The sequence below is a fragment of the Heloderma suspectum genome, chromosome 5 (genome assembly GCF_057233095.1).
Source record: "Heloderma suspectum isolate Gila_16-S chromosome 5, 16-S_ref, whole genome shotgun sequence".
Lineage (NCBI taxonomy): Eukaryota > Metazoa > Chordata > Lepidosauria > Squamata > Helodermatidae > Heloderma > Heloderma suspectum.
The window spans coordinates 130763493-130787574 of record NC_139462.1 but is presented as its reverse complement, the minus strand read 5'-3'; the positions used below and the strand labels follow the sequence as shown (position 1 = coordinate 130787574).

Here is a 24082-nt window from a genome sequence, read left to right as displayed (position 1 = left end):
CCTGGCTCAGCCCCCCCGCCCCGGTGCCTCCAGGTCCTTACCTGAGCCACCTTCTCCTCACCACCGCTGCCTCTGCCACCACACTGCCGCCGCCTCTGCTGCTGCGCCACCATGCTGCCTCCTGAGGCCTGGATGCACAGCGACTATTTTTCCAGGGAGTCGCCATTTTTAAAATGGCAACCTCCTGGAAGTTCCAGGAAGTTGCCATTTTAAAAATGGCGACTCCCTGCAAAAAGAGTTGCTGCGTATCTAGGCCTCAGGAGATGGTGGCACCAGCGGCGGCGAAAGCAAGAGCAGCCTGCCACCATCTCCTGAGGTCTAGATGAGTGAACTTCCAGGAAGTTGCCATTTAAAAAATGGTGACTCCCTGGAAGAAGAGTCACCGCACGTCGAGGCCTCAGGAGGAAGTGGTGGTGGTGGCAGTAGAGGCGGCGAAGACAGCAGCAGCGGTCGGTGGTGAAGGTGACAGCGGCAAAGGCGACGCAACAGAGAAGGCAGCGGTGGCAGAGGAGGTGGCGGCCCAGGTAAGGAGCTGGGGGGTTGCGTGGGGGCGTCATGGGGGGACCCCCTTTGGGTTTGGGGCTGAGGTGGGTCAGGGACCCCCCGAATCTGCCAGAGCCAGATCAGGCCCACCTCAGAAGCCATGAAGCGACTTCCGAGTCAGATCGGGGGGGACCCTGCACAGCCCTAGGAAATAAGCAGTGTTATTTGTTGAGTATGTTGTGTGTCTGTGTCACACACAGAGAGCAATGCATACACACACACACACACACACACATTAGAATAGCGCTTGGTGCAAACTATAAAACCTGCTTGTAAAGCCCTCACAACACCAGAACTCCAGTCTCTAAGCAAGTGTGCAACTCTGCATCAAGCAAACCTCCCTCCCTGCTTATAAAAGTCTCAGAGCACTCCCACCCCCTATTCTTTCAAGCAGAGAGGGGGCGTCCTTTTTATTCCATTTGTCAGCACCTAGAAGCCCAGTTCACCACTCTAGCTTTACATTAATCAGTGGGAGAGGAGGCAGCAGATGTGGAAAGACGGATGGAAGGGGTCTTCATGACAATAGAATGAGAAGTGCATTGGAGTATTATCCAGATTTTCATGGAATTGGCTTTCATCCATCAGGGACACAAGAAGCAAGAAAAGTCGAGAGTACCGTAACTTTAACATCTAGTTTTCACAGGTCACGTGGTGCTTGAAAGGACCATATTTCCAGGTTTGGTGGGAGTAGGGGTGGACGAAAGTCACTTACCTGTCGTCGAAGCTTGTTCACGGTGGGGGGGAGGCTCTTCGCTGCTCCCCCCGCGAAGTTCAGGCCGGGGGGGGGAGGCTTCCCTCCTCGCCCCGACCGAAATTCAGGCCGGGGAGGAGGCTTCCCGCCTCGCCTGGCTGCGAACTTGAAAGTTTTTTTTTTTTTTTTTAAACGCCCCCGTGATAGGCTACGTGACGATTAATGTAGCCTATCACGGCTAGATCTGCAAAGTCAGCCGTGATAGGCTACGTTAATCATCACGTAGCCTATCACGGGTGACTTTAAAAAAAATTTAAAAAAGTGCGTACGCTAATGGCAGCCCCCATAGGGAGCCGCCATTCGCGTTCCTTATTTGGTCGCTGTAGTCTACGTAAAGATTTACGTAGACTACGGCGAAAATAAGGGCAATGCAAATAGCGTTGCCCTTATTTTCGCCGTAGTATACGTAAATCTTTACGTAGATTACAGCGACCAAATAAGGAACGGGAATGGCGGCTCCCTATGGGGGCCGCCATTATCTGTACGTGCTTTTAAAAATTTTTTTAAAGTCACCCGTGATAGGCTACGTGACGATTTACGTAGCCTATCACGGCTGACTTTGCAAATCTAGCCGTGATAGGCTACGTTAATCGTCACGTAGCCTATCACGGGGGCGTTTTTCTTTTTCTTTTATTGGAATGGTGGCGGCGGCGGCGGCAGCCGGTCGAAAGACCGGCTGCCGCTCCTGCCCCACACGAACACCCGCCGAACCGCCGGCCGGACCCGCCGCCGGGAGGGACATTCGGCAAAGGTAAGTCCCGTCCCGGGGGGGGGGTGCGGGGTGTGTGTGGAGGATTTCTCCCCGAAACTTGTTCGGGGGGCCGAACACGTTGGCGCTCGGCCCCCCGAAGTTTCGGGGAGAAATTCTCCGCCATCCCTAGGTGGGAGGAGTAGAACTGAATGTTATCAACCGTGCAGGAGCTGCTCAACCCATGAGAGATGCTTGTTTCCCAGCCTATGTCCAGGCTCCCCCCTGCTACTACATTATTATGAATGGAGAGTAACTAATTCACAATTCTCTAGAAACACCCCAGTTATCCAGTACAGCATCTGAAGGCTCCCTATGAGAGCAGCCCTCCATCCCAATTTCGCCTCATTCCAGCAAACTGTTATGTAGTTATTTCTCCCACCCCATTTTTGCCAATATGCACAGATTTCCTTGCAAAAGCCAAAACCCCTGATTATCCAGTGCAGCATCTGAAGGCTTCCCATGAGAGTATCCCACCACCCCAATTTTGCCCCATTCCAGCAAACTGTCGTGGAGTTATAGCTCCCTCCCCCTGTTTCTCCTTCTCTGGGCACTTTCTCCCTGCTCACAATGACAGGCTCCAGTAATCCTGAGATCGTGCCAGATCACTACTCCAATAAAGCTCTGATGCATCAGAGAAGCAACTTAATGCAACATTGGAGGGGCAATTTAACACAACATCGGGGAAGAGAAGTAACGCAAACATCAGAGAAGTGCATAATCACTGAGGCTAATTACTCCCACTGGTGAAAGGACACAGCAGGGCAATTCTGAAGGCTTGCAATAGCACTCTAGGGCTTTGATGCACTGAAAAGGAAGACAAGTTGCTCCAGTTACCTAGGTTACTGAAAGACACACTGGCCAGGTGAAAGACACACCCCTCAGAATGCCCCGATCATACGGAATTTAAAGTGGAGGGATGGGCACACAGCAGCACAACCGCAGAGGAGCCAAATTAAAGAAAAACGATGGAGTAAAGGTACTCTGCAAAAATGCAGCTTCCCCACAGGCAAACTCTGGGGTGGCCACGATGTCATGTGTCCCTAATGACTTTATGCCATAGCAGCATCAGAGAAAGCCTCCTGGTGTCGAGGGGCCCCCAGGTTTTTCTCCCTTGCCCCTGCCGTCATCTCTAGCTACTCTCCTGAGCTTCCTGGAGCTGGTGGCCTCCTGAGATACGTGGCTTCTTTAGCAGGAAAGGCCACCTGCCCGCCCATTCTCTCAGTCTGGGAGAGTCCCCTGAATGAGAGATCAGGCGGTCAGTCTCCCCAGAGAGCAGTATTAGCCACTTTGTGCTCTCCGAAGAGGCTGCCTGCCCGATCTCTTGCTCTGAGCCCTCTTGCCTGGTCTCTCCCTTTGGGAGAGGGCTCACAGTGAGAGACTGGGGGGCTGCTCCTCAAGGAGCCCTGCTTGCTTGCCATGCTCCTACTGTGGCATTTGCCACAGTGGGGGAGCAGGGCCAGGGTGGGGATGGAAGTGCCCAAGGGGGCCCTCCCCAGCAGCTGGGATGGGGCACAATCTGCCACACCTCCTGAACTGCCACTTGAGCAAGGAATTCACCCTGTCTCCTGGGAGGGCCAGCCTTGGCCGCCTTTTTTCATTTTTCTGCAGTATTTCGTTTATCAGACTGGGCCATTTGACTTCATGTCTTGTCACCTGATTGATCTTGCATTTACCTCAGTTTTTGTTTTGTTTTTTTGTTTTGTTTTTACTGTGCCTTAGATTGAACTCTGTAGCACTTTAGAACTAACCAGTGATTGCTCCCAGGTGGAAGGGAAACAGCCCTGAGGAGAGGTCTTGGGAATCAATAGGAAAGAGTACTTGAATTTGCATAATGTCTGCTTCATTCCTTTGGTATCATGGCTCTAAGAGTGTAAGCCATTAAAAAAACCCTATCACCTGCCTACTTTGGCAGAAAGGTGGTATATCTATAAAAAATACTCCACTCTCCTGCCTTTGTTACCTCAGCCACTGCCAAAATTTAATAGCAAGCTCCATGGGTCATCACACAACATCAACTTGAAGCCAATTGGGGTGAGAGCAATCCTGCCTGCTGCCTTCACTCAAGGCACTACTGGGAAATAAAAATGGGGCCTGCTGGGACTCCTGGGAGCACCATCACTGCCTCCTGCACCAAGACTAAACACAGCAGTGGTGGAAAAGGTGATGCAAGGGTTGGGGAGAGCAAGTTTGTGAAAAAGCTGGAAAGCAATTCGGCTCAGCATGATCGGGTAGCAGCAACACACTAGCAGTCCTATGGTTAGCAACAGAAAATGTATTCAGGGAAACTTTCCCCTCATTCCGCTGACCAAAGCAGGCCCTGGCAAGGTGATCTGATGCAAGGTGCTGCATTTTTAACTTGACAGAGATGCCTGTATTTATACCCACCAGGCATCCTTTTCGTGGTCTCTGGGATCCTGCTGTCAGAATAGGAAGTGTAGGCAGAGGATGCTTTTTTTTCCTCTTTTTTTTAAATGAGGCCTCAGAGAAAGATATCAGTTTAGAAATCTGTTGCAGAAGGGAGGAGGTGGATTAATCCAGCATGCTCACCAGCCTGAGGGAGATTCTGATTTCTCTGGCAAGTTCAATGTCAGCCCAGTGCTGAAATAAGTAAAAAACAATACCTTACTAAACAGCAAAAAGAAACAAGGTGAGTGCACTTGCATTAGCTTCCTTCATTGTAGTTGTGTCACTGTATTTTTTCTGTTCCGTACTGATTTTATCCTGATGTGTGTTGACTTCAATCCTGCATTTCTTTCAAATTCCATTTGATTTATTGCAGAGAAGAAAACTAGCCAATGGTTAATAGCAGGAATGCAATATAATACAGAAATAAATGTATATAATACCAACATAGATTTACATATTGAAAATGTAAAATGGAAGATGGACAGCACTGTACATTTTAAAATGGATATTGCAAAATATTGGACATTTTAGCTACCTGAAAAGAATGTCAGTGTAAAAAAGGCTGCATTTCATGGATTGGGTAAACATATAACTTCTAAAGCAGGCACATAAAGACAGAAAGAAGTATAAAAGCAAAACTAGAAGCATACATACTTGAGTCCAGGGGTTTTGTTCATTTGATTTTTTCATGAGCCTCTCACTAGCACAGCCAGGGGAATGTCATTCCAAAGGCAGAATCATGTATGTGTTTCTCTTTTAATCCTTAAAATCTTGGGGTTAATTTGCCCCCTGTCTGGAATATAAAGAATGATCAAATGCCTTTGGGCTGGTTCACACATGCATGTGGATCTCTTCTTGACTACTCAGCATGATGACTGCTGCTGAATTTCTGAACTACTGATAAAATGACTAAGTGAACAAATTATGTAAATGCCAAAGGAAGCAGCTAGTGTGGAAGCCATCCATCACACCACCCTTCAATATGAACCAGGATGTCCAGTAATTGGGGCAGGGGGTTGTGGACTTGCCAGAATCCCCCCCCCCCCCGTCTACTACCTGGCAACAGTCTCAGTTTAGTTAGCTCTAGTTGTGATAGCCATATTTTGAGTTGATTTTTCCCTCTTTGATATGGTTACGATGTATCTTATTTCTAAGTGTTATTTTTCCTTGAATGTCGTGCCTGTTGTCCCATTCTGGATAATGTGTCCTCTGAATGTGGGACATCAAGCACTCAGAAACATAGGTATTCCATCTCATCCACATTGACGTTGACGGATGGGAAAACAAATGTTTCCTTGCCCAACAGATGAGATGACTGGTTCCCATTGAGTAGATGTGCTGTAATTTTCTGTTAGTTGGTTTTATTATTACTATGCTGTTTTCAGTGCTCTTTCACCCTTTTACCTAATGAATGAAATGCCTCATTCACAAGGAACATCATTCAGCATTTGCTCCTTATTTATTAACAATGTTTGTATACCACTTCTCATTTGAAACAAATCCTGAAGCAGTTTCCTCATACCTCCAGAATGTTAATAAATTTTTTATTTATTTTTCAAAAGAAATTACAACCCCACCCCCACATTCTTATTAATTCAAAATCCCTCCCCAATCCCTCCCCCAGCTCAAACAGTTTCAGGATTCCTCTTCTCCCCTCCTTTATTTTCTTTGTTCCAGGGTAATATATTAATTCATCCTATTTCATTCCTTTATTATCTTTTTCTTTTCATGAGTCCCATAGATTTCTATAAGCTTCTATCAAAGTTGTTCCATTCAACTTTTTTCATAAAATCTATACATTTTTTTCCCAATCCTGCTTGAAGGTGTCTCTTTTCTTTATTCCTCTGTGCACTATTAGCTTCTGTGTCAACTTTTCATTTATTGCTATGTCCCAGAGTTCTTTTTCTCATACCTCCAGAATTGCAGACTCAATATTAACAGATAACAATGACGTAATGATGGCAGTAAAGTTTAACTAACAGTAAAGTTAGTCACCTCGGTTAATGAACAAACAACAGTGGAGTGGAGAGAACCAGTGGGATACGGTCATTTCTGAATATAAGCTTCATAGGAAGGACAGGGAAGGGCATACTGAGGGAGGTGTTGCCCTGAACATCAAAGACAGCATAGTGTCGAGCGGGCTAGAACACCTAAAAGGGGTAGTCTCTTCCACAGAAGCTCTGTGGGTGACAATACCAGGCTCCAAAACTAATTTAGTACTGGGAACATGCTATTGTCCCCCAGACCAGAATGTTCAGAGTGACCTTGAGATGGATATTGTAGAGCTGGAAAAAGTGCAGAAAAGGGTAACTAAAATGATCAATGGCCTGGAGCATCTCCCCTAAGAGACAAGGTTACAACAGCTGGGACTGTTTAGCTTGGAAAAAAGGAGGGTCAGGGGAGGCATGAGAGAGGTCTACAAAATTATGCGTGGTGTGGAGAATGCAGATAGGGAGACATTTTTCCCCTCTCTCAAAATACTAGACTCCAGGGTCATCCTGTGAAGCTGATTGATGGGAGATTCAGGACAGATAAAAGGATGTACTTCTTCACACAGCACATAAACTATGGAATTTGCTACCACAGGATGCAGTGATGGCCACCAATTTGGATGGCTTTATAAGCGGGGTTGGAGAAATTCCTGGAGGAAAAGGCTATCAGTGGCTACTAGTCTTGATGGCTATGTGCTACCTCCAGTACCAGAGGCAGTGAGCCTATGTACACCAGTTGCTGGGGAACATGGGTGGGAGGGTGCTGTTGTGCTCATGCTCTGCTTGTGGGTTCCTGGTCGACAGCTGATTGGCCAGTGTGTGAACAGAATGCTGGACTAGATGGACCCTTGGTCTGATCCAGCATGGCTCTTCCTATGTTCCTAACAGTATCTTACTACTTCTTTCCCCCCTTTTCACAGAATTAGATTAATTTGCTTTCACTCTCATATTTCCTCTGCTTTAAGCCTTAGTAGTGAAGATGACAGTGGATATGAATATATCTTTGGTGTTCAATGTCTGTTCAGCAACCTTGTCCTTGGTAAAAGGAGGCAGGAACCAGACAGAAGCAGGGATTGGATTCCAGGAGGTGGCAGTTGGACTGGTACTCACATTTATAGACTTAGTGACCCTTCTGGGAAATACAGTGGTGTTTATCTGCCCTTTGATGGAGAAGAGGCTCCGGACCATCACCTATATGTTTATCATGTCCTTAGCGATGGCAGATCTTCTTGTGGCTTGTCTGGTGATGCCATTTAGGTAAGGAATCTGCTAAAGGTGAGCAGCTCCTGTGGTGTACATTTTTTATGTTCAATCAAAAACTAGTCACTATTGCTATTGCTACTCTATAGAAAGGTATAACCTATGCCAATGACACAAAAAGCAGGAAATACAGATTTGTAAGAAAGCAGCTGTTAACACCTTGCAGCTGGGCATGGGATGGTTTGGGCATATCCTAGTGGACATGGGATGGGATGGTTTGGGCATATCCTGCATTCATGTAGGGCAACAAAAGGTCCAGCCAGCACCCCAGTGTGCCATAATGCATGCCCCAAAATATTCTGCGGTATGCAGGCATTTTTCCAGCAGACAAATCAAGGTGGAATCTGTTCCTTCAAGGTAGAAGGCTTGACAAGTATTGCCTTAAAAAGAGCAACTCAATATTTAGCTAATTGGAAAACATGATAAATTGGGTGTAACAGCATGCTGGAAGACTGGATTGGCTCTAGAACAGTGCCATTGGAAAATGCTGGTGCCAGTACTATTAGCTTGGATCCAGACTGAGTCATCCTTAAGAGCAGACTCACTGCAATCAATGGGACTTATCATAGATGAACTTATCTATGGATGAACTGGGATCCAAACATGGGGGGTGGGGGGGAATCGGTCTTCTAGCTAAGTTGCATATTTTGATCTCTTCTTTCAGTATCGTTTATGAAGTGACGGGCATGTGGCTGTTTGGGAGAGAGTTCTGCAAAGTCTGGATCTCATTTGATGTCATGTTTTGCACCGCCTCTATTGTCACCTTGTGTTTTATCAGCCTTGACAGATACTGTTCTGTAGTAACCCCCTATTATTATTCTAAGAGGATGTCATGGCAAAGGTAAGTGTAGTTTGTCTTCTTGTTGGAGCATTGCTCTGGCAGCCTATTCACAGACCTTCCATTATAAAATCTTTTTTGGGGGTTTGAAACTTAATTCACAGACATAGTAATCTCACTGTTACTTTTGCAGCACAAAAGGACGCAAGAAGCTAAGAGCTATTTCATTAATATCTTTCAGCCTAAGTGCTGGAGCAGGCAGCATTCTTGCATTCGAAAGTGAATAGAATACAATTTACTTTCACCACCAGCATACTACAGTAGCTGGTATAGCCCTTCAGTTATTACGTTAAAACTGAAATATGGCTAAGAAATGGGCTGCAGGTCACAGCTGGAATGGGTACAAAAGCTTCAAAATCTTATAAAAACGTGAATCCTAATGCCAGAGTAGTGGGGCCAAGAGACTTTCCTGGGTTGCAGGTCATTTGTTCTTCAAATTTAACTTCTGCCAAGAAATCAGTAGATGGCTTTAGACAACCAACTAAGCCTTGCTCTCCTATCTGCAATATATGGATAATAGTATTTATCAGTTGTAATAGAAACTTCACTAAGGGTACCTCTAGTTGAGGTTTGTATTGTAAATATCCTTGCCTCATTCATGAAATTTTACAGGGGATCCAGACATCATCTTCCACTTGTAACCATCGTGTTTTCCAATGCTTCTTCCATTTTCCCCCCCTTACTATAAAATGTCCAATAACAAGGGAAAGACAGAATAGCTGCACAGTGCCTTTTGGGTTAGGTCCAGATTTAGCTGTGTGCAACTGGGCTGGTGGAACCTGTTCTCCCCTTAGCAGCCCCCTGAATATCTGGGCTGTTCTCCCCTCAACAGCCCCATGAAAATGCTACAAAGAGGGTTGGGGGACCCTGCTGAACGGGGTGAGCTGTGGTTTGGGGAGGAGGGGGATCCCCTCAAATTGGGCAGAGGCAGTGGAGCTCTTCTGTCAACAGAAGGCAGGTCCTGGATCCAACTAATTGGTAGTAGGAGCCATCTGTCTGGAAGCACACTCAGATAATGCCAAACCTAATTATAAACATTATATTCTTTTTGGTAATCTAACCAGTTCTGGAACACACAAATAGACATAGGGCTGAAGCATAAATCCGAAAATGTTTAGTTGCGAGCACCCACCCCTGATCTCTACCTGTCTTCCATCTGAGGTATGATCAAAATGCATCTGGCACATCTTCAGCACCTTCACACAAGTTATAGCAAGTGGGTCACAAAAACAGGTGTCCCAGTATTCATCTCCTTTCATTCACAGGTGTATCATAATGACCTGCATTGTCTGGGTATATTCCTCCCTGATCTCCTTTCTACCTGTCATGAAAGGCTGGAATGAGATACCTGGCATAGATTTTGATGCCAGCAAAGAATGCATCTTTGTAACCAACTGGATTTTTGCCATTATAGCTTCAGCCCTGGCATTTTTCATCCCCTTCACAGTCATGTGCAGCATGTACTTCTTCATCTATCGTGCATCGCGGCTCAAATCCTCTCGGGTTGCTTCTCAGGCCCTTGACCTTCACTACCACCCACACAGCAAACGGCAGAACAACCTGCAGCTGGAGAACAAGGCCACTCGCACAATAAGCATCCTCATTTCTGTCTTCATATTGTGTTGGCTGCCATATTTCGTCTTCAATGTATGGCTGGCCACCAAAGGTGCTAATTCTACCAGCAAAGTTTTGGTCGACACTTTCAAGATCATCACATGGCTAGGTTACTGCAATTCTACAATCAACCCTATGCTCTATGCTTTCCTCAATCGTGACTTCCAACGAGCGCTGAAGAAACTGCTTGCTTGCAGGCACAGGTCTCAGGTGGACATGTGTGAGGACATAGTTTCAATTGCCACTTTTACAAAGACTGCTCAAGACCCCAGAGTACAATGTGAAAGAACAGCTATCTTCTGCACCCCTGAAGAGCAAACATAAACATGAAAGGCATGTTTGCAGTTCCTATGGCACCCCAGGCACCTCACATAAGCAGATAAAAACCAGATTCACTGAACACTTTCCCCATGCAGTATGGTTATAAAATGCATGTTTTGATGTAGTTGTATTACAAGATACATGTATAGGGAAGATTTTCTAGCCAAATAGCTAGAATATGCAAAGACGAGGCCATTGGTCATTTCTACAATACCCAACCATTCTGATAGGTTATCTGTAACAGGAGATATTTCATGGTAACAGGGGTTTTACCTACAAATGAAGAGCACATGACCATTTCGGTACAGACCAAACTAGAATGAAGTTATACATGTCTGTATGCATCTTCTGACATTTTGGGTGGTGGTGGTGAGAATAGCAATTTGGACAGGTGGCAATTCGGATATGGAGGGAGGAATAGCATCTCCCCCTGCACCGATTACACTACACAACTCTACCCCGCGTCTATTAGCCACAGAGAAGAAAGCATACATGCTACTATTTTGTGCTATTTCCCCCCCCCCCAGTGGCTAACAACAGTTTGTGTGCGTGTGGGAGTTGCATTGGGGAATTGGCACAGGGGCCAAATGTTCATCCTCCTCCCCCTGATCCAAATGTATTTGGTCCACTAACACTGACTGGCAGAAGCTTTGCAGGGTCTCAGGCAGAGGTGTTTCACATCAATTGCTGCATGATCCTTGGAATACAGTGTGCAGTTCTGGTTGCTGAACCTGAAAAGGATATTGTAGAGCTGGGAAAATGATCAGGTCTGGCTTTCTATCATCCTCTGGCAATCTGGCACAGGACACAAGTAACAGCAAAACTCTTTATTGCAGAAGATCAGGTTACACAGACCAGCTTTCCAGAGCTCATGGCAAAACTTAGTGTTTATAGATCAAATAGCCTAGCAGAGGCTATTGGCACATTGCTTTGTTCAACAGAAAGCTCCAAGGCTAGAATTCACATGAAGTCAGAGTTCACTTCCAGATTTCAAGTCAGGATCTCAGCAGTACAGGATTCACAAGAAGTTCAGGCAAGGAAGTATTTTGGGCAATTTAAGACGTTCCCAGCAAAGGCTCCTCTGTCTCTGTGCTGGCATAAATACAAGGGAGGGGCGGCTAGAGTCAAATGTTATCATTTGCATTTTTAGAGATACTTCAAATTTTATCTGTTCCTCTATTCTTGATGTAAAATACCTAAAATCCTTATGTTATAAGGGCATGAACTTGTTAACGGAAGAGTTGAGACAGTTTAGCTTTTACAGTAAAGAATTGCTCCAGTTGGTCTCTTCCCTCTCACAATTCCTTCCCTGCATCCTAGGCTGCAGGTTTCACAGAACTGATGTTACAACTATAAAGGCTCTGCTTTGTCCCATCACAGAAGTGGCATCTGTACTGAAATATATTTTCAATAGGGCCTCTGGGATCATATGAAGAGTGGCTGTGTGTGTGTGTGTGTGTTGGGCCTTAAAGGTAAGTCCTGATGTTTGCCTGGAAATTTACTGGCAGCCAGTGCAGTTTGTGTAGAACACTTCTCTACTCCCCTCGAGGCATGCTTCAACATATTAAGTCTTCCAACAAGACATCCCTGTCACAAGTAGGGATGGGGGAGAATTTCTCCCCGAAACTTCGGGGGGCTGAGTGCCAACGCATTTGGTCCTACGAAGGTTGTTCGGGGAGAAATTCTCCGCCCCCCCGCCCCCGGGATGGGATTTACCTTTTACGAATGTTGCTCCCGGCGTCGGTTCGGCAGGTCTTCGTCAGGGGCGGCAGCCGGTCTTTTGACCGGCTGCCGCCGCCGCCATTACAAGAAAAGTAAAAAAACAAACAAACGCCCCTGTGATAGGCTACGTAACGATTAACGTAATAGCGTTGCCCTTATTTTCGCCATAGTCTACGTAAATCTTTACGTAGACTACAGGGACCAAATAAGGAACGTGAATGGCGGCTCCCTATGGGGGCTGCCATTTGCGTACGCATTTTTTTTTTAAAGTCACCCGTGATAGGCTACGTGACGATTAACATAGCCTATCATGGGTGACTTTGCAGATCTGGCCGTGATAGGCTACGTAAATCGTTACGTAGCCTATCACGGGGCGTTTTTTTTTTTTTAACTTTTGAAGTTCGCGGCTGGGGAGACGGGGCGCTTCTCCCCGGCCTGAATTTCGGCCAGGCGAGGCGGGAAGCCTCTCCCCCAGCCTGAATTTCGGCCGGGCGAGGCGGGAAGCCTCCCCCCCCCGGCCTGAACTTTGGGGGGAGAAGCGAAGCGCCTCCCCCCCACTGCGAAAAAAGCTGCGGGGCAAGGTAAGTCCCTTTTGTACATCCCTAGTCACAAGTATTGCAACCTATCGTATTGCAACCTATCACATTGCTTGGGCAGCACCTCCTCCTTATAGCCTTGGAACCCTTCACCCTTGCTTTCCCCCAATCAATGTTATCGCTATATTGCCACTGTTTCTCAACTGCTACCTCATATATTGTTTCCAGTTTAAATGGACATTTAGATGAGTAGGTAGGGAGCAGATAGATGAACAAAAACAGAGTACAGCCTGTCTCCAACCCCCTGCCCCCGCAACCCTCACTTGTCATCTGCCTACAGCTCCAAAGGGAAAAGTGCAGTACATTTTGGGAATCAGTGGTTGAGAATTAACCACAAGATGAAGACTTTTCCATTCAGACCCTCCGTTTTAATGGATAGATTTCCTTTCATGTGGCATTCAACAGACATCATATGCATTATACTTAGTACACAGCAGCAAAAAACAGAATATATTAGCTGGTATACAAAGGGCCATATGTGCACTGGGATTTTTTCAGCCCTCCTTCCCACTGCGTTCCTTTGTGTCTACCCAGAAGCTACTCCTAAGGGGCAGAGGACTTTGCACAAGCTGTGTGCCATGTGATGATGGGGATACGACCTGTGTGTACATTTCTGTGTATGGGGGAAATCGGTAATCCCCCCCCACACTCATCCAGAAATATGGCTCTTTGGATCTCAGGCACTGAGAGAGAGCAAAACTAAAGCTGTTATGCAGTTTATAACTTTAAGAAAGAACCACCACATCTAAATAAAAAGATTTTATTAAATCAGACTTGAAAGAAGTCACAGTAATTAAATGCACCTAACAATTGTTCCAAGTGCATACTGTACATCACCAACCCAAAAGGATTGATCTTGCAATTTTATAAATAAAAATTAACATATTTACAGTGAGAAAAGGTGTTATTAAGCAATAACATCCTATCAAAGAAATGCGTAAGACTTGATTACTACAAGCTTGGAAGATCATATTAGAGACTACATTCCAGGAATTACAAAAAATTGAATAAATGCTTCATTTGTTACTGTGGCAATTCAGGCCTCTATCCAACCATTTTTTGAATTGCCAAATCTTCTTCCATCTTCATCTAACAGTTTTCAATAACCCCGTACTGTGTAGAAACATATCACAATTTGCTCTAAAAGTGGCTAATGACAGTATTCTTATTGTGCAAGTTATCCTCCAGGGACAAAATAAAGAGAGGTTTTTTTATTTTAGCTTCCTTTTAAGATCATCTTCATATGTTAAATTAATGTACTCAGGACCTATGTATCAGGGTTAGAGACTGGGTCTATAAAAATACAGATTTTAATTCTATTTACATAATAGGCATCCTTTCCAATTTCCCAGAAAATATTTACAAGATTCAAACACAAAAACGTTTGAGAACTAAAATAGGCCAAGTTATGATGTGAAAGTCATTCGCTTCAAAAGGACAGAAAATAATTACACCCTTAGCTTCATCCAATGATAATTTTGTGCATGAATCTCACATGAGAAAATGAAGCGCAGAATGTTACTATTCCAGAGATGTTGCTTGATGTTAAGATTTTCCTGCTGAATGGCCACTCTTAAGTCCTGTTAGTGTGCTCATAATAGTTGTGCCAAATTATTTCCTGAGCTATCTTGAATGCTTCATTCCAGATGAACTCATTGTCCGTGACCTCTGCCTGAGCACTGGTGTTGATGGGAATTCCAAGTCTTCAAATAAAGGGTTTTCTATAATGTCTGCAGCTTCTGGTCTTTCCGTGGGACTTGGAGAGAGCATGTACTTTACCATTGCATACTAAATTGAAAATAATGCACTATGTGATTTCAGACAGTGAAAACGTTTACAATTATTCTCTTTATAATTGTATAATAATAGCCTAGGCACTATTTCCTTACTACAAAGGAAATGGAAATCTCAGCCAATTGCAAAGTATTTCTCTGTCCACCAGCTGAGTGTAGACATTTTGGCTCATTGTAACTCCTGTTTGGCTCACTGTAACCTGTTTAAAGATTTTTTAAAAATGTATTAAAAATATAATTTCCCTTGGAATAAATTATGGTTAACACAGGTTTAGCCTTAGAGCATAGTTTAAAGGTGTCTGATCTTGTTCTTTCACTGAAGCTAACCTATTACTGGACAAGAGACTGCCTGTGAAAATCACATATGCCACTCTAAGCAGAATTAAGGGGAGATGCAGGTATAACTAATTTGAAATACCATGGTGAGATTCTTTATTTCTTTTTATTTATTTGATTTATATCCCACTCTTCCTCATAAAGAGCCCAGGGTAGCTAATTTATTTATTTAATCTTAAGAATTCATATTTTCAATAAATGTATTTTCAGGGCAATTTCAAAGTAAAATACTAAGTAAAATACATAATGAAATCAAAAGATAGCAGATAAAAGCAGCAACTTAAATAAAACTGAGTTAAAAGGCATGAAAAAATAAGGTCTTCCATGGCACTGAAAGGAGGTCATAGTAGGCACCAGCCCAGTGCCATCAGTAGGGCACCACAACCCAAAAGGTACCACCCATGTCAGGTGGCAGTGACAGCCAGAGGAGGGCCTCCTAAGAGGAACTCAATGTATTGGCACGCTTGTGTTGGAAAATATCTTTCGGGTGCTCAGGCCTCAAGCCATTTACACATTTAAAAGGCAAGCACCATGTACTTTGAATTGTGCCTGGAAATAGACTGACAGCCAATGCAGTTATTTAAGTTCTGGTGAGATATGTTACCATTGTCTGGTCCCTGTTAGCAACCTAAGAGCTGGGGTTTTGTTTTTTAAACAGATGCAGGTTTTTTTTAACAGTCTTTAAAGACAGCTCCATGTACAATACAGTATTGCTGTCTAACCTGAACATTGCTAATGCATTGATAACAGCGGTCAGGCTGTCTCTGTCTAGGAGGGATTGCAGCTGGTGCACCAGCGTCAGCTGGCAAAACATGTTCTATGCCATGGAGGCCACTAGGGCCTCCAGTGACCAATTTAGATACAGGAGCATCCTTCCTCCTTTAGGGGGAGCACAAGTATCTAGAACTGGCCAGCCACTGCCTCCCAAGACAGTTGACCCAACTAACAATGCCCAGGAAGAGAATATTAGCAATGAGCCAACAGCTGCTACAATCCTTCTGGTGCAAGAAGAGTTTTTTCAAGAGCAGTCTCACAACCACCTTCTTTAAGGAAGCCAGGCCCACTCCTGCCCACAAGGAGACATTCACTACCTCCTGGAGTCAGCTATTCAGTCTTTCCTCACTCACCATTAGAAGCCATTAGTGGCAAGGATCAAACATAGAGGTGTTAGGCCAGAATTCACCAAGCACCTTCTCCATGCCCTTACAGCACACTACCTGAAAACCATCTAACAAACCAGACCTGATGTCATTCTGAACTCTACCAGACTGAACTATAAAAAGAAAGGCAACCCATTAAGGTGAATATTAGGGATTTTACCCTCCAAGCATTTAGCAAACATGACACAATGTGACTCAGAAGGTTCCTTAACATTCCCGGAGGTATCAGGTTGCAACAGACCCTGAGTCACTTGGACTGCTGGATGGCACTGCATGGATGCAATGGTGGGACATTAGGCTCAATAATGAGCTCTTTCTTACCTGTGTTCAATAAGACTCCAAGTTTTCTGCCACCTATGTTCTATTAGTCCCCATCTCCCTTCCTACTTTATCACCCTCAACTCCCTGGTAAATCAAGGGGTGAACTGAGCTCTGTCTGGCAGGAGAGGGTATATAGGAGAAACAGTGTCCCTTTTATAGATTTAATGTATTTCTATCCTGCCTTCCAATGTAAAAACAATGCTAGGGCAGCCCGAATCATCTATGTATCCCAGTCACAGACCAGGGCATTGAGAGGGCACCAGCTATGCCACCTGTAAAGTCGTCAAGAGCCCTTAAGAATCCCTTAAGACTCCATTTGCCTCTGGGGGTGGATAAGTCACCCCTGTGGAGGGGAATGGCTTCCAGCCTAAACCTCAAGGTGAAGTGATCCAAATAACAATGGGGTTGAGAAAATATCCCCACCCCACCACTCTCCTTTAGACCAGCTGAGAAAATCAGGCAAAAGTGTGACCTCCTACATATGACGGGCCAACGACATGTTAGGACAGTCCCATGGTTGTCACGGTGTACGTGACATCCTGTGCTAGAGAAGGATTGGCACAATGTTGAAATCCCTCAGAACAAAGTGTGTGGGGTTCTCAATGCCAACTCTGAGACCACCTCAGTCAGTTCAGTTAGGGAGGCTGTTAGGCAGCAGGGCGGTTGGTATATTAACAAAATCCCCAATCTGTCCCATGAACCCAACAAGGACAAATACTCAAAACTGGAACCTATCTAGACTAGAAGCCTAGAGAGGAAAATGGAATCCTTATAGACTAAGGCAACTTCACCCCCCGCCCCCCCAACCTTGAGCTGGTGCTGTACCATGTACCCAGATGGACATAGCCGAGAGGGAACCACTCTTCCTTCAGCTCATCTGATCATGTCTTGGTAAGAGAAGCCAGGTTAGCCTTCTTATCCACTGTCAAAACTGTGAAATAAGGATGTTCTTCTTTCAGTGACTAATCTGGCATCAAACAGCAGTCAGGTTGGCAGGACAGCTTGGATGGCTGCAGCTGGAAGACTAGAAAACTGGACAGTGCCTACCCTGCCGCTGCCCCATCCCCCAGGAAGTCCAATTCCTATTGCCATCTCTCTCTCTGGACATTCTCCACTGAATCTTTTTAAAAAGGAAAAGATCAGGTTGGTGTTGGAGAAGGAATAGGTGTATATAGATAGATATTCCTTCTATCTATGTAGCAAGCAACCACTGGGAATCTAAAACATGACAACGAAAAGATGATTTTCAACAGTAAAGTAAATGAAATCCTAGTCTAAGAAAAGCTGATGACTCTCAACTCTAGACTGAGAATCTAAATGTATACTTACCTCCTGTTTATATTTCTGAATGAACAGTGGGGGAAAAGTCAAGGTCCTGACTTCACTCAGTGTCTGTAATAAAAAGATATTTGCTGTAACTTGAAACAGTGTCCTCCATGAATCACACTAAATTGTACTCCTTCAGATGCAGAGGCAGAACTCAACCCTTTCCACAATGTACAGATTATACCGCAGCCTCACAATGAATAAGCTTCAGTTTCTTCTTTTAACATCTGATACTATGTATGTTGAAGTTATACTTCTATTATCCCACCACAGCTTGATTTTTAGACTGCAAACCATAGGAGCAGGGACTGTCAGAATGTTGTCGTTCCTTGGGTAACAGAGTCCAACCTGCCACTGCAATGCTTTTTGGAATCTTCCAGAATATGGAGAAGTGATGAAAAATTACCAACACTTTCACCTGCCTAGTTATGGCAAAGTTAAAAATTCTGTAAGATCTATTAGTCCCTAGCTCTAAGGTAAAACTTTTTGATTCCCTGCAAACAAAATAGCAAATAAGATACTTTGCTATGAATATTTCAGCTTTGATGCCTTGAGTGTAGAAAATCCCAGCAACTGAATGTCCACTAAGAACTTTGTTTAATACTTCTGGGTTTATTACACACTGCAGGCTCAATGGAAGCTAGCATTCAGTTTATAACACATTGTGTCTCCATTGGTGATTTCTAAAACAGCTGATTGACAGGAAGAACATACCTTAAAAGAAGCATTTACAAAATCAAAGCCAATGATTACCAGGAGAAATGTAAATTGTTATGTTCCTTTTTGGAGGGTGTAGAGATACTCATTCATGGGCAAAAGGTATTTATAATATAATGTGAGAATAATTATGCAAGCATCTGTTTTGGAGCTGATACAAGACAAGAAAGCTTCACAACATGTGCATTGGGACCAAACAGGTATTTTCACTACCACTCACTATATAATTAAATTAAAATGAATTAGCTTTTGTATGTACACATCTTAACATATAAACCCCCCACAAACCAATATGAAACTCTGCCCCAGTTCGTGCTCAGTTTCAGCATGTTAGAATAATTTGGGATAACTTCCATTTTACATAGCAACAACTTTTTAGTGTGTACTCGTGGGGTCCCTAGAACTCTTGAGAAGTATTTAGTTAACATCAAAGCTTCTCCAGGGAGGTTATAGACCCACAACTCCATGCCATGGTGTTCATGCCAACTGTTCTGTCGGTGACGGCCTACACGTTGCTTGCACCTCAATGGTGTATATTCAACTTTCATCTTATTACTAAGTTGTAAATCATTTTCTCAATGGCAGAGGAAGAAGTATAGTTTCTAGCAGAATACCTACCCTGACTCTCTCCATCTGAGTGCTGAAAGGGTAAAGGAGCTCAAACAAGATCAGCCCCAAAGAGAAGATATCCACTTTGTGTGAATAAGCATTTCCATAGACCTAGAAAATTCAAGATAAAAAGTACTGAACAACTCTTCAGAGTTCATACAAGCTACGCTTACTCCTTCTTACTCTTATTTCTGCCCAAGCCCATAAGAGAAAATTCTGTCTCAACTAAGGTCAAAACAATTTTTTTAATTGGGTTTATTAAACATTCATGCAACTTTATAGCAAAATGTTTGGAACTTGGGTATCAAAAGAAATGAAATTTAGAAAAAAATTCAAGTCCAAGGCACCCCAATTACTGGAAGAGTCTGAAAATGGTACATGCTTATGTCTCTAACTCAAATGTCAACCTCATCACAGCAGCCAGTACTACATGTGACAAAACGGAAGGATGTGGGAACCCCCCTTCACACAGTGAACTAGCCTAAGAATGAAAGGGGGGGGGAAGGGAGAGTGAGTATTTCCTATTAAAACATCATTCACAACACTAGTCACTTCCTCTAATAGTGAAATAGGTGGTAAATGCTGACAGGACTGCAGCTGAAATGGGGTCACTGAGGAACAGGGAGGTATCTGTATGCTTGGGGAAACCCCAAGGTTTGCAGAAGTACTAAAAGAATTTAGGGAAGAAAAACCCAAGGAAGCAAACCCTCCCCAAAACAGCTCAGCGAGGGCTGTTTATACTCAGTGACCACAGAATGCCAAGCATCTGTTGGGGAAGGATAACAGTAAGCCAGGAGGTGGGGGGATGGAATGGAGTATCCTGGAAGCAGGGATGGCTGGATGGCCTCCACACTGACAAGAAGCACTCAACACTTCAACATTTGCATGCTCACTTGGAAATATCTACTCTTCATACACGATACTGTAGGCTTCCCCAACCTGGTGCTCGCCAGATGTATTGGATGACAACTCCCAGCATTCCTGGCTGGGACTCACTGGAGTTGAAGTTAAAAACATCTAGGGGACACAAAGCTGGGGAGGGCTACTCTAATATCTGAACACATTCAGAAATATTTTTTTAACATTCTTCAGTCTAAATACTCACCTTCTACAAAAGATTGATGCCATTTCATTCTCCAGTGCTCTGGATTAAAAAACCACCCTGAACTTTAACAATGCCACTTAAAGCATAGTTTAATAACAAACACACATCATGATTAAGGCACTTCAGGCTGCAAACCGATGGAGATGGCCGTAAGCCTCTGAACTCGGAGGCCTCCAGCCATCCAATGCAGAGCGGGAGGTGCAGCAGAGGCGATCTTTGCCTCCACACTCCTCCCGCTCTGCATTTCAGCTAGATGGGCTTTTTTGCCTGTCTAGCTGAGGCGCCAGGGATGGGGAGAAAAGTAGGCTGGGAAGGCTGGAGGATTCCTCATAAGCTGGCCTCTCCAGGTCCCTCCCCGCCCATAGGAACACCCCCATTATCTTCCCTCCGACGTCGCCTTTGGAGAGGAAGCCGGTGCAGTACTCTCTGTAACGGCTGCTGAGGGAGGGGAGGTCAGAATCCTGGATTCTGAGTGCCGACTCTGACCTTGGATCCAGGAATCTGAACTATCCTATGGCCCCTCAGAAGCTGTCTAGGGGTCATAGGATAGGATTGCTCTCCCCATGTGTTAAAAACACATTACATGCATTTTTCTCAATATTCCTTACCATCACCCTGTAAGACAGGTTAGAAGTACTATCCCTATATTACAGATGGGGGCTGAGACTGAAAGATCGTGATTTGCCAATGTCACCCAGTCAGCTTGTAGCTAAGGCAAGATTTGAAACAGGCTCACAGTTCATACTCACAGCCAATTCATTACACTAGCATCTAGGCTTTAAAAGCTAGAGTGACGGATATAAGAACGATGATTAAGATGAGGAATAGAGCGCACCTGTTCTGGGCTCATGTAGAGCTTGGTCCCAACTTGCCCTGTGTGCCTGTCATAAGCTGGCATTGGTGTTAGAACAGATTCGTCCTCTTCATCTTGGTCCATTGCAGTCACTAGCCCGAAATCCCCAACTTTTACTATGTCATCCATTGTGAAAAATATGTTGGAAGGCTAGAAAAAACCAATCAGATGAACACGAAGAGGATTATGATCAAGAGATTAAAGTAGATAGGATATTGTCTGAATCTCCTAGTTCACAATGGCTATACAATTGTAGCATTACCTTTTCCAAATCTGTCAAGCTTCACAACACTTGTGGAAGGAATCCCTGCTTCCACTCTTTCCCAAAATGTAAATACACATATACAAATCTGAAAAACATCCTGAAAGCCATCAAACTCACTCTTAAATCAGACTGCCCCAAAGAGGATACTGATATTAATCCTCAAGTTCTTTTCAGTTTGCAGACATGTTAGAACACCCTTCCCCAACGTGCTGCCCCCAGATGTGTTTGACTGCAACTCCCATAATGGAAGTTGCAATCCAACACATCTGGATGGTGGCAGGAAGATAAGCATGCTAACCTGGACAGTGAAGGGAGCTGAAAATATATAAGTTTAACAAGCAAAGGATTAATTCGTACGTGTAACACATCTAGAACTAACACACACACACAAGGAAAAAAGAAACACAGTGAATGGTGCCAGAAGGAACATTTTTATGATAGAGAATGCTGTGACCAAGAGCTTAACATCCTATCTAATACATTTCAAAGAGAACAATGGTTTGTTAGGGCTGCATCAGAACAGCAATTTCCTTTAAAAGCTGTATCCTAAACCAAAAGTGGGGAAATCACACCACAGTATCAATTAGTGTGGGAGTACTGTACTACCTCTGCCAAACTGGATTTTGAATCACCCACACAAATCCCCCATGACACCTTCAATACCTTCCCATCTGGTACCATCCTAATCCTTAATCATATGAAGCTCTGCTTAAGGATACAAAGCAGTGATTACTATTATCTAATTGTGGATGAAAGGGCTGACCTGGTGTGTATTACTGAGACCTGGGTGGATGAGCTGGGCAGGGGGGATCTGTCCTAGCTTTGTCCACCTGGGTATTTGGTGCAGCACCAATCTAGATTGGAAGGTCAGGGGGAGGAGGTGCCATCATCCATAAGGATTCCATCTCCCTCACGAGGAAACCCATCCATCCTAGCATCAGTTTTGAGGATCTCTACCTTGTGTTGGGCCAAAGAGACAAAACAGGTATGCTGCTGGTGTACTGCCCACCCCGCTGCCCAGCAGTCTTCGTGCCTGAGGTGGTCTCAGAGGTGGTGCTGGAGAACCCTAGGACTGTGGTTCTGGGGGACTTCAACACCCACGCTGAGTCCTGACAGGGCCCACTCGAGACTTCATAGCAACCATGAGGCTGTGTCAGTACATCACTGGCATGACACATGTGACAGGACATACCCTGGACCTGGTTTTTGCTGCCGGGTGGATGAGGAATGATCTGGTTTTGGCAGGGGTTTCAAAAACCTCATTGTCATGCATGGTCAGATCATTACCTTGTGAAGTTTGGTTTGGAAGTAGCAGGTCCTCCCTGCAGGGGTGGGGGACCGATTAAGATGGTCTGCCCACGGAGACTTATGGAATCCAATGGATTCCTGAATGCTCTGAGGGATTTTCTGGCTGATAGGGCTGGTGATTCGGTTGAGGCCTTGGTCTCACTATGGAACAGTGAGATGGGAAAGGCCATAGATACAATCGCTCTGAAGTGCTCACTCCAGTACTGTGGAGCCTGTAATTCAGCTTGGTTTACAGAAGATCTACGGGCAATGAAACAGGCCGGACAATGGCTAGAGTGCAGGTGGCGCAGATCTTGGAGCGAGTACAATCGAAGTGTAGCAAAGACTCTTCACTGTGCCTATTATGTAGCAGTGAGGATGGCAAAAAGATCTTATTACACCTCTATTATCTCATCCTCAAAATGTTGCCCAGCAGAATTGTTCTGGGTGGTGAAGAGCCTCTTGGGATCTGGCTCAGGCTCAGAGAAACTGGATTGGAACCTCAGACAATTGCTGTAAAAAATTTGCTAGGCACTTTGAGGAAAAAGTCGCTCATATTTGCTCAGAACTTGACGCCAGTTATGGCAGAATCTGGGGAGGTGTCCAGTGTTCCCTCTGGTTGTGTTTCCTGGGATCAGTTTCAGTTGCAGCAGCCTGATGAAGTGGATAAGACACTTGAATCAATCCATCTCACCACATGTAAACTTGACCCTTGCCCATCTTGGCTAATACGATCTAGCAGGGGTGGATTGATTGGTCCAGGGGGTGGTAAATGCTTCACTCTGTCAGGGGGTGGTAAATGCTTCACTCTGTCAGGGGGTGGTGCCTGCCACCCTGAAAAAGGCTGTAGTTCACCCTCTCCTGAAGAGGATCTCCCTGGACCCAGAGGTATGTGAAAACTATCGCCCCATCGCTAATATCCCCTTTTTTGGCAAAGTGCTTGAGCGTGTGGTGGCTGGGCAGCTCAGACGTTCTTGGAAGAAACTGATTATCTGGACCCATTTCAGTATGGTTCCAGGCCAGGGTACGGCACTGAAACGGCCTTGGTTGCTCTGACTGACAACCTACTCTGGGTGAAAGACAGGGAAGCACTACCCTGTTGATCCTCTTGGATCTCAGTGGCTTTTGATACCACTGATCATGGTACCTTACTGGATCAGCTCTGCGAGGTGAGAGTTGGGGGCACTGTGTTAGTGGTTCCGCTCCTACCTGCAGGGTCAATTCCAGAAAGTGGCATTGGGGGATTCCTGTTCTACCCAATGGCTATTAAGCTGTGGGGTGCCAAAGGGTTCTATGCTATCCCCCATGCTGTTCAATATCTATATGAAGCTCCTAAGGTCATTAGGAGTTTTGGGGTGGGGTGTCACCAGTATGCTTGTGATATTCAGCTCTATTTTTTCTTGTTGTCGGAGTTAGCCAGGGTGGTGATGGTGCTGAACCAGTGCCTGGAGGCTATAATGGGCTGGATGAGGGCCAATGAACTGAAGTTATATCCTGACAAGATGGAAGCTCTGTGG

The 24082-nt window shown here is 44.8% G+C and overlaps 2 protein-coding genes across 4 annotated transcripts in view; one reads left to right on the top strand and one right to left on the bottom strand.

Annotated features, from left to right (window-relative positions):
- Window positions 1–7363: 7363 nt before the first annotated feature.
- On the top strand, window positions 7364–10575 carry LOC146344483 (histamine H2 receptor-like). The gene is made up of 3 exons (XM_084857470.1): window positions 7364–7699; window positions 8367–8543; window positions 9806–10575. Exons 1-3 carry the CDS (start codon window positions 7422–7424, stop codon window positions 10476–10478), a joined length of 1128 nt encoding a protein of 375 aa, XP_084713596.1. The 5' UTR covers window positions 7364–7421; the 3' UTR covers window positions 10479–10575.
- Window positions 10576–13143: 2568 nt separating this feature from the next.
- The window catches only part of EIF2AK3 (eukaryotic translation initiation factor 2 alpha kinase 3), an 82114-nt gene continuing 71175 nt past the window's right edge, over window positions 13144–24082 (bottom strand). For 2 of the 3 annotated variants that reach the window (XM_084857467.1, XM_084857465.1), the window contains exons 14-17: window positions 20996–21163; window positions 19065–19166; window positions 17733–17795; window positions 13539–14581 (exon numbers count right to left, since the gene is read on the bottom strand). In XM_084857467.1, the coding sequence (XP_084713593.1) occupies window positions 14417–14581; window positions 17733–17795; window positions 19065–19166; window positions 20996–21163 (498 nt within the window). In that variant the 3' untranslated portion in view covers window positions 13539–14416. Of the gene's footprint in view, window positions 14582–17732; window positions 17796–19064; window positions 19167–20995; window positions 21164–24082 lie in introns of all 3 variants that reach the window. The other variant, XM_084857466.1, reaches the window with a different exon arrangement.

Bases quoted from the DNA above. Each gene is read 5' to 3' on its own strand.
- LOC146344483 (XM_084857470.1), top strand. From the start codon at position 7,422: ATGACAGTGGATATGAATATATCTTTGGTGTTCAATGTCTGTTCAGCA. The intron at 7,700-8,366 runs GTAAGGAATCTG...CTCTTCTTTCAG, and splicing joins TGTCTGGTGATGCCATTTAG to TATCGTTTATGAAGTGACGG. The intron at 8,544-9,805 runs GTAAGTGTAGTT...TTTCATTCACAG, and splicing joins AAGAGGATGTCATGGCAAAG to GTGTATCATAATGACCTGCA.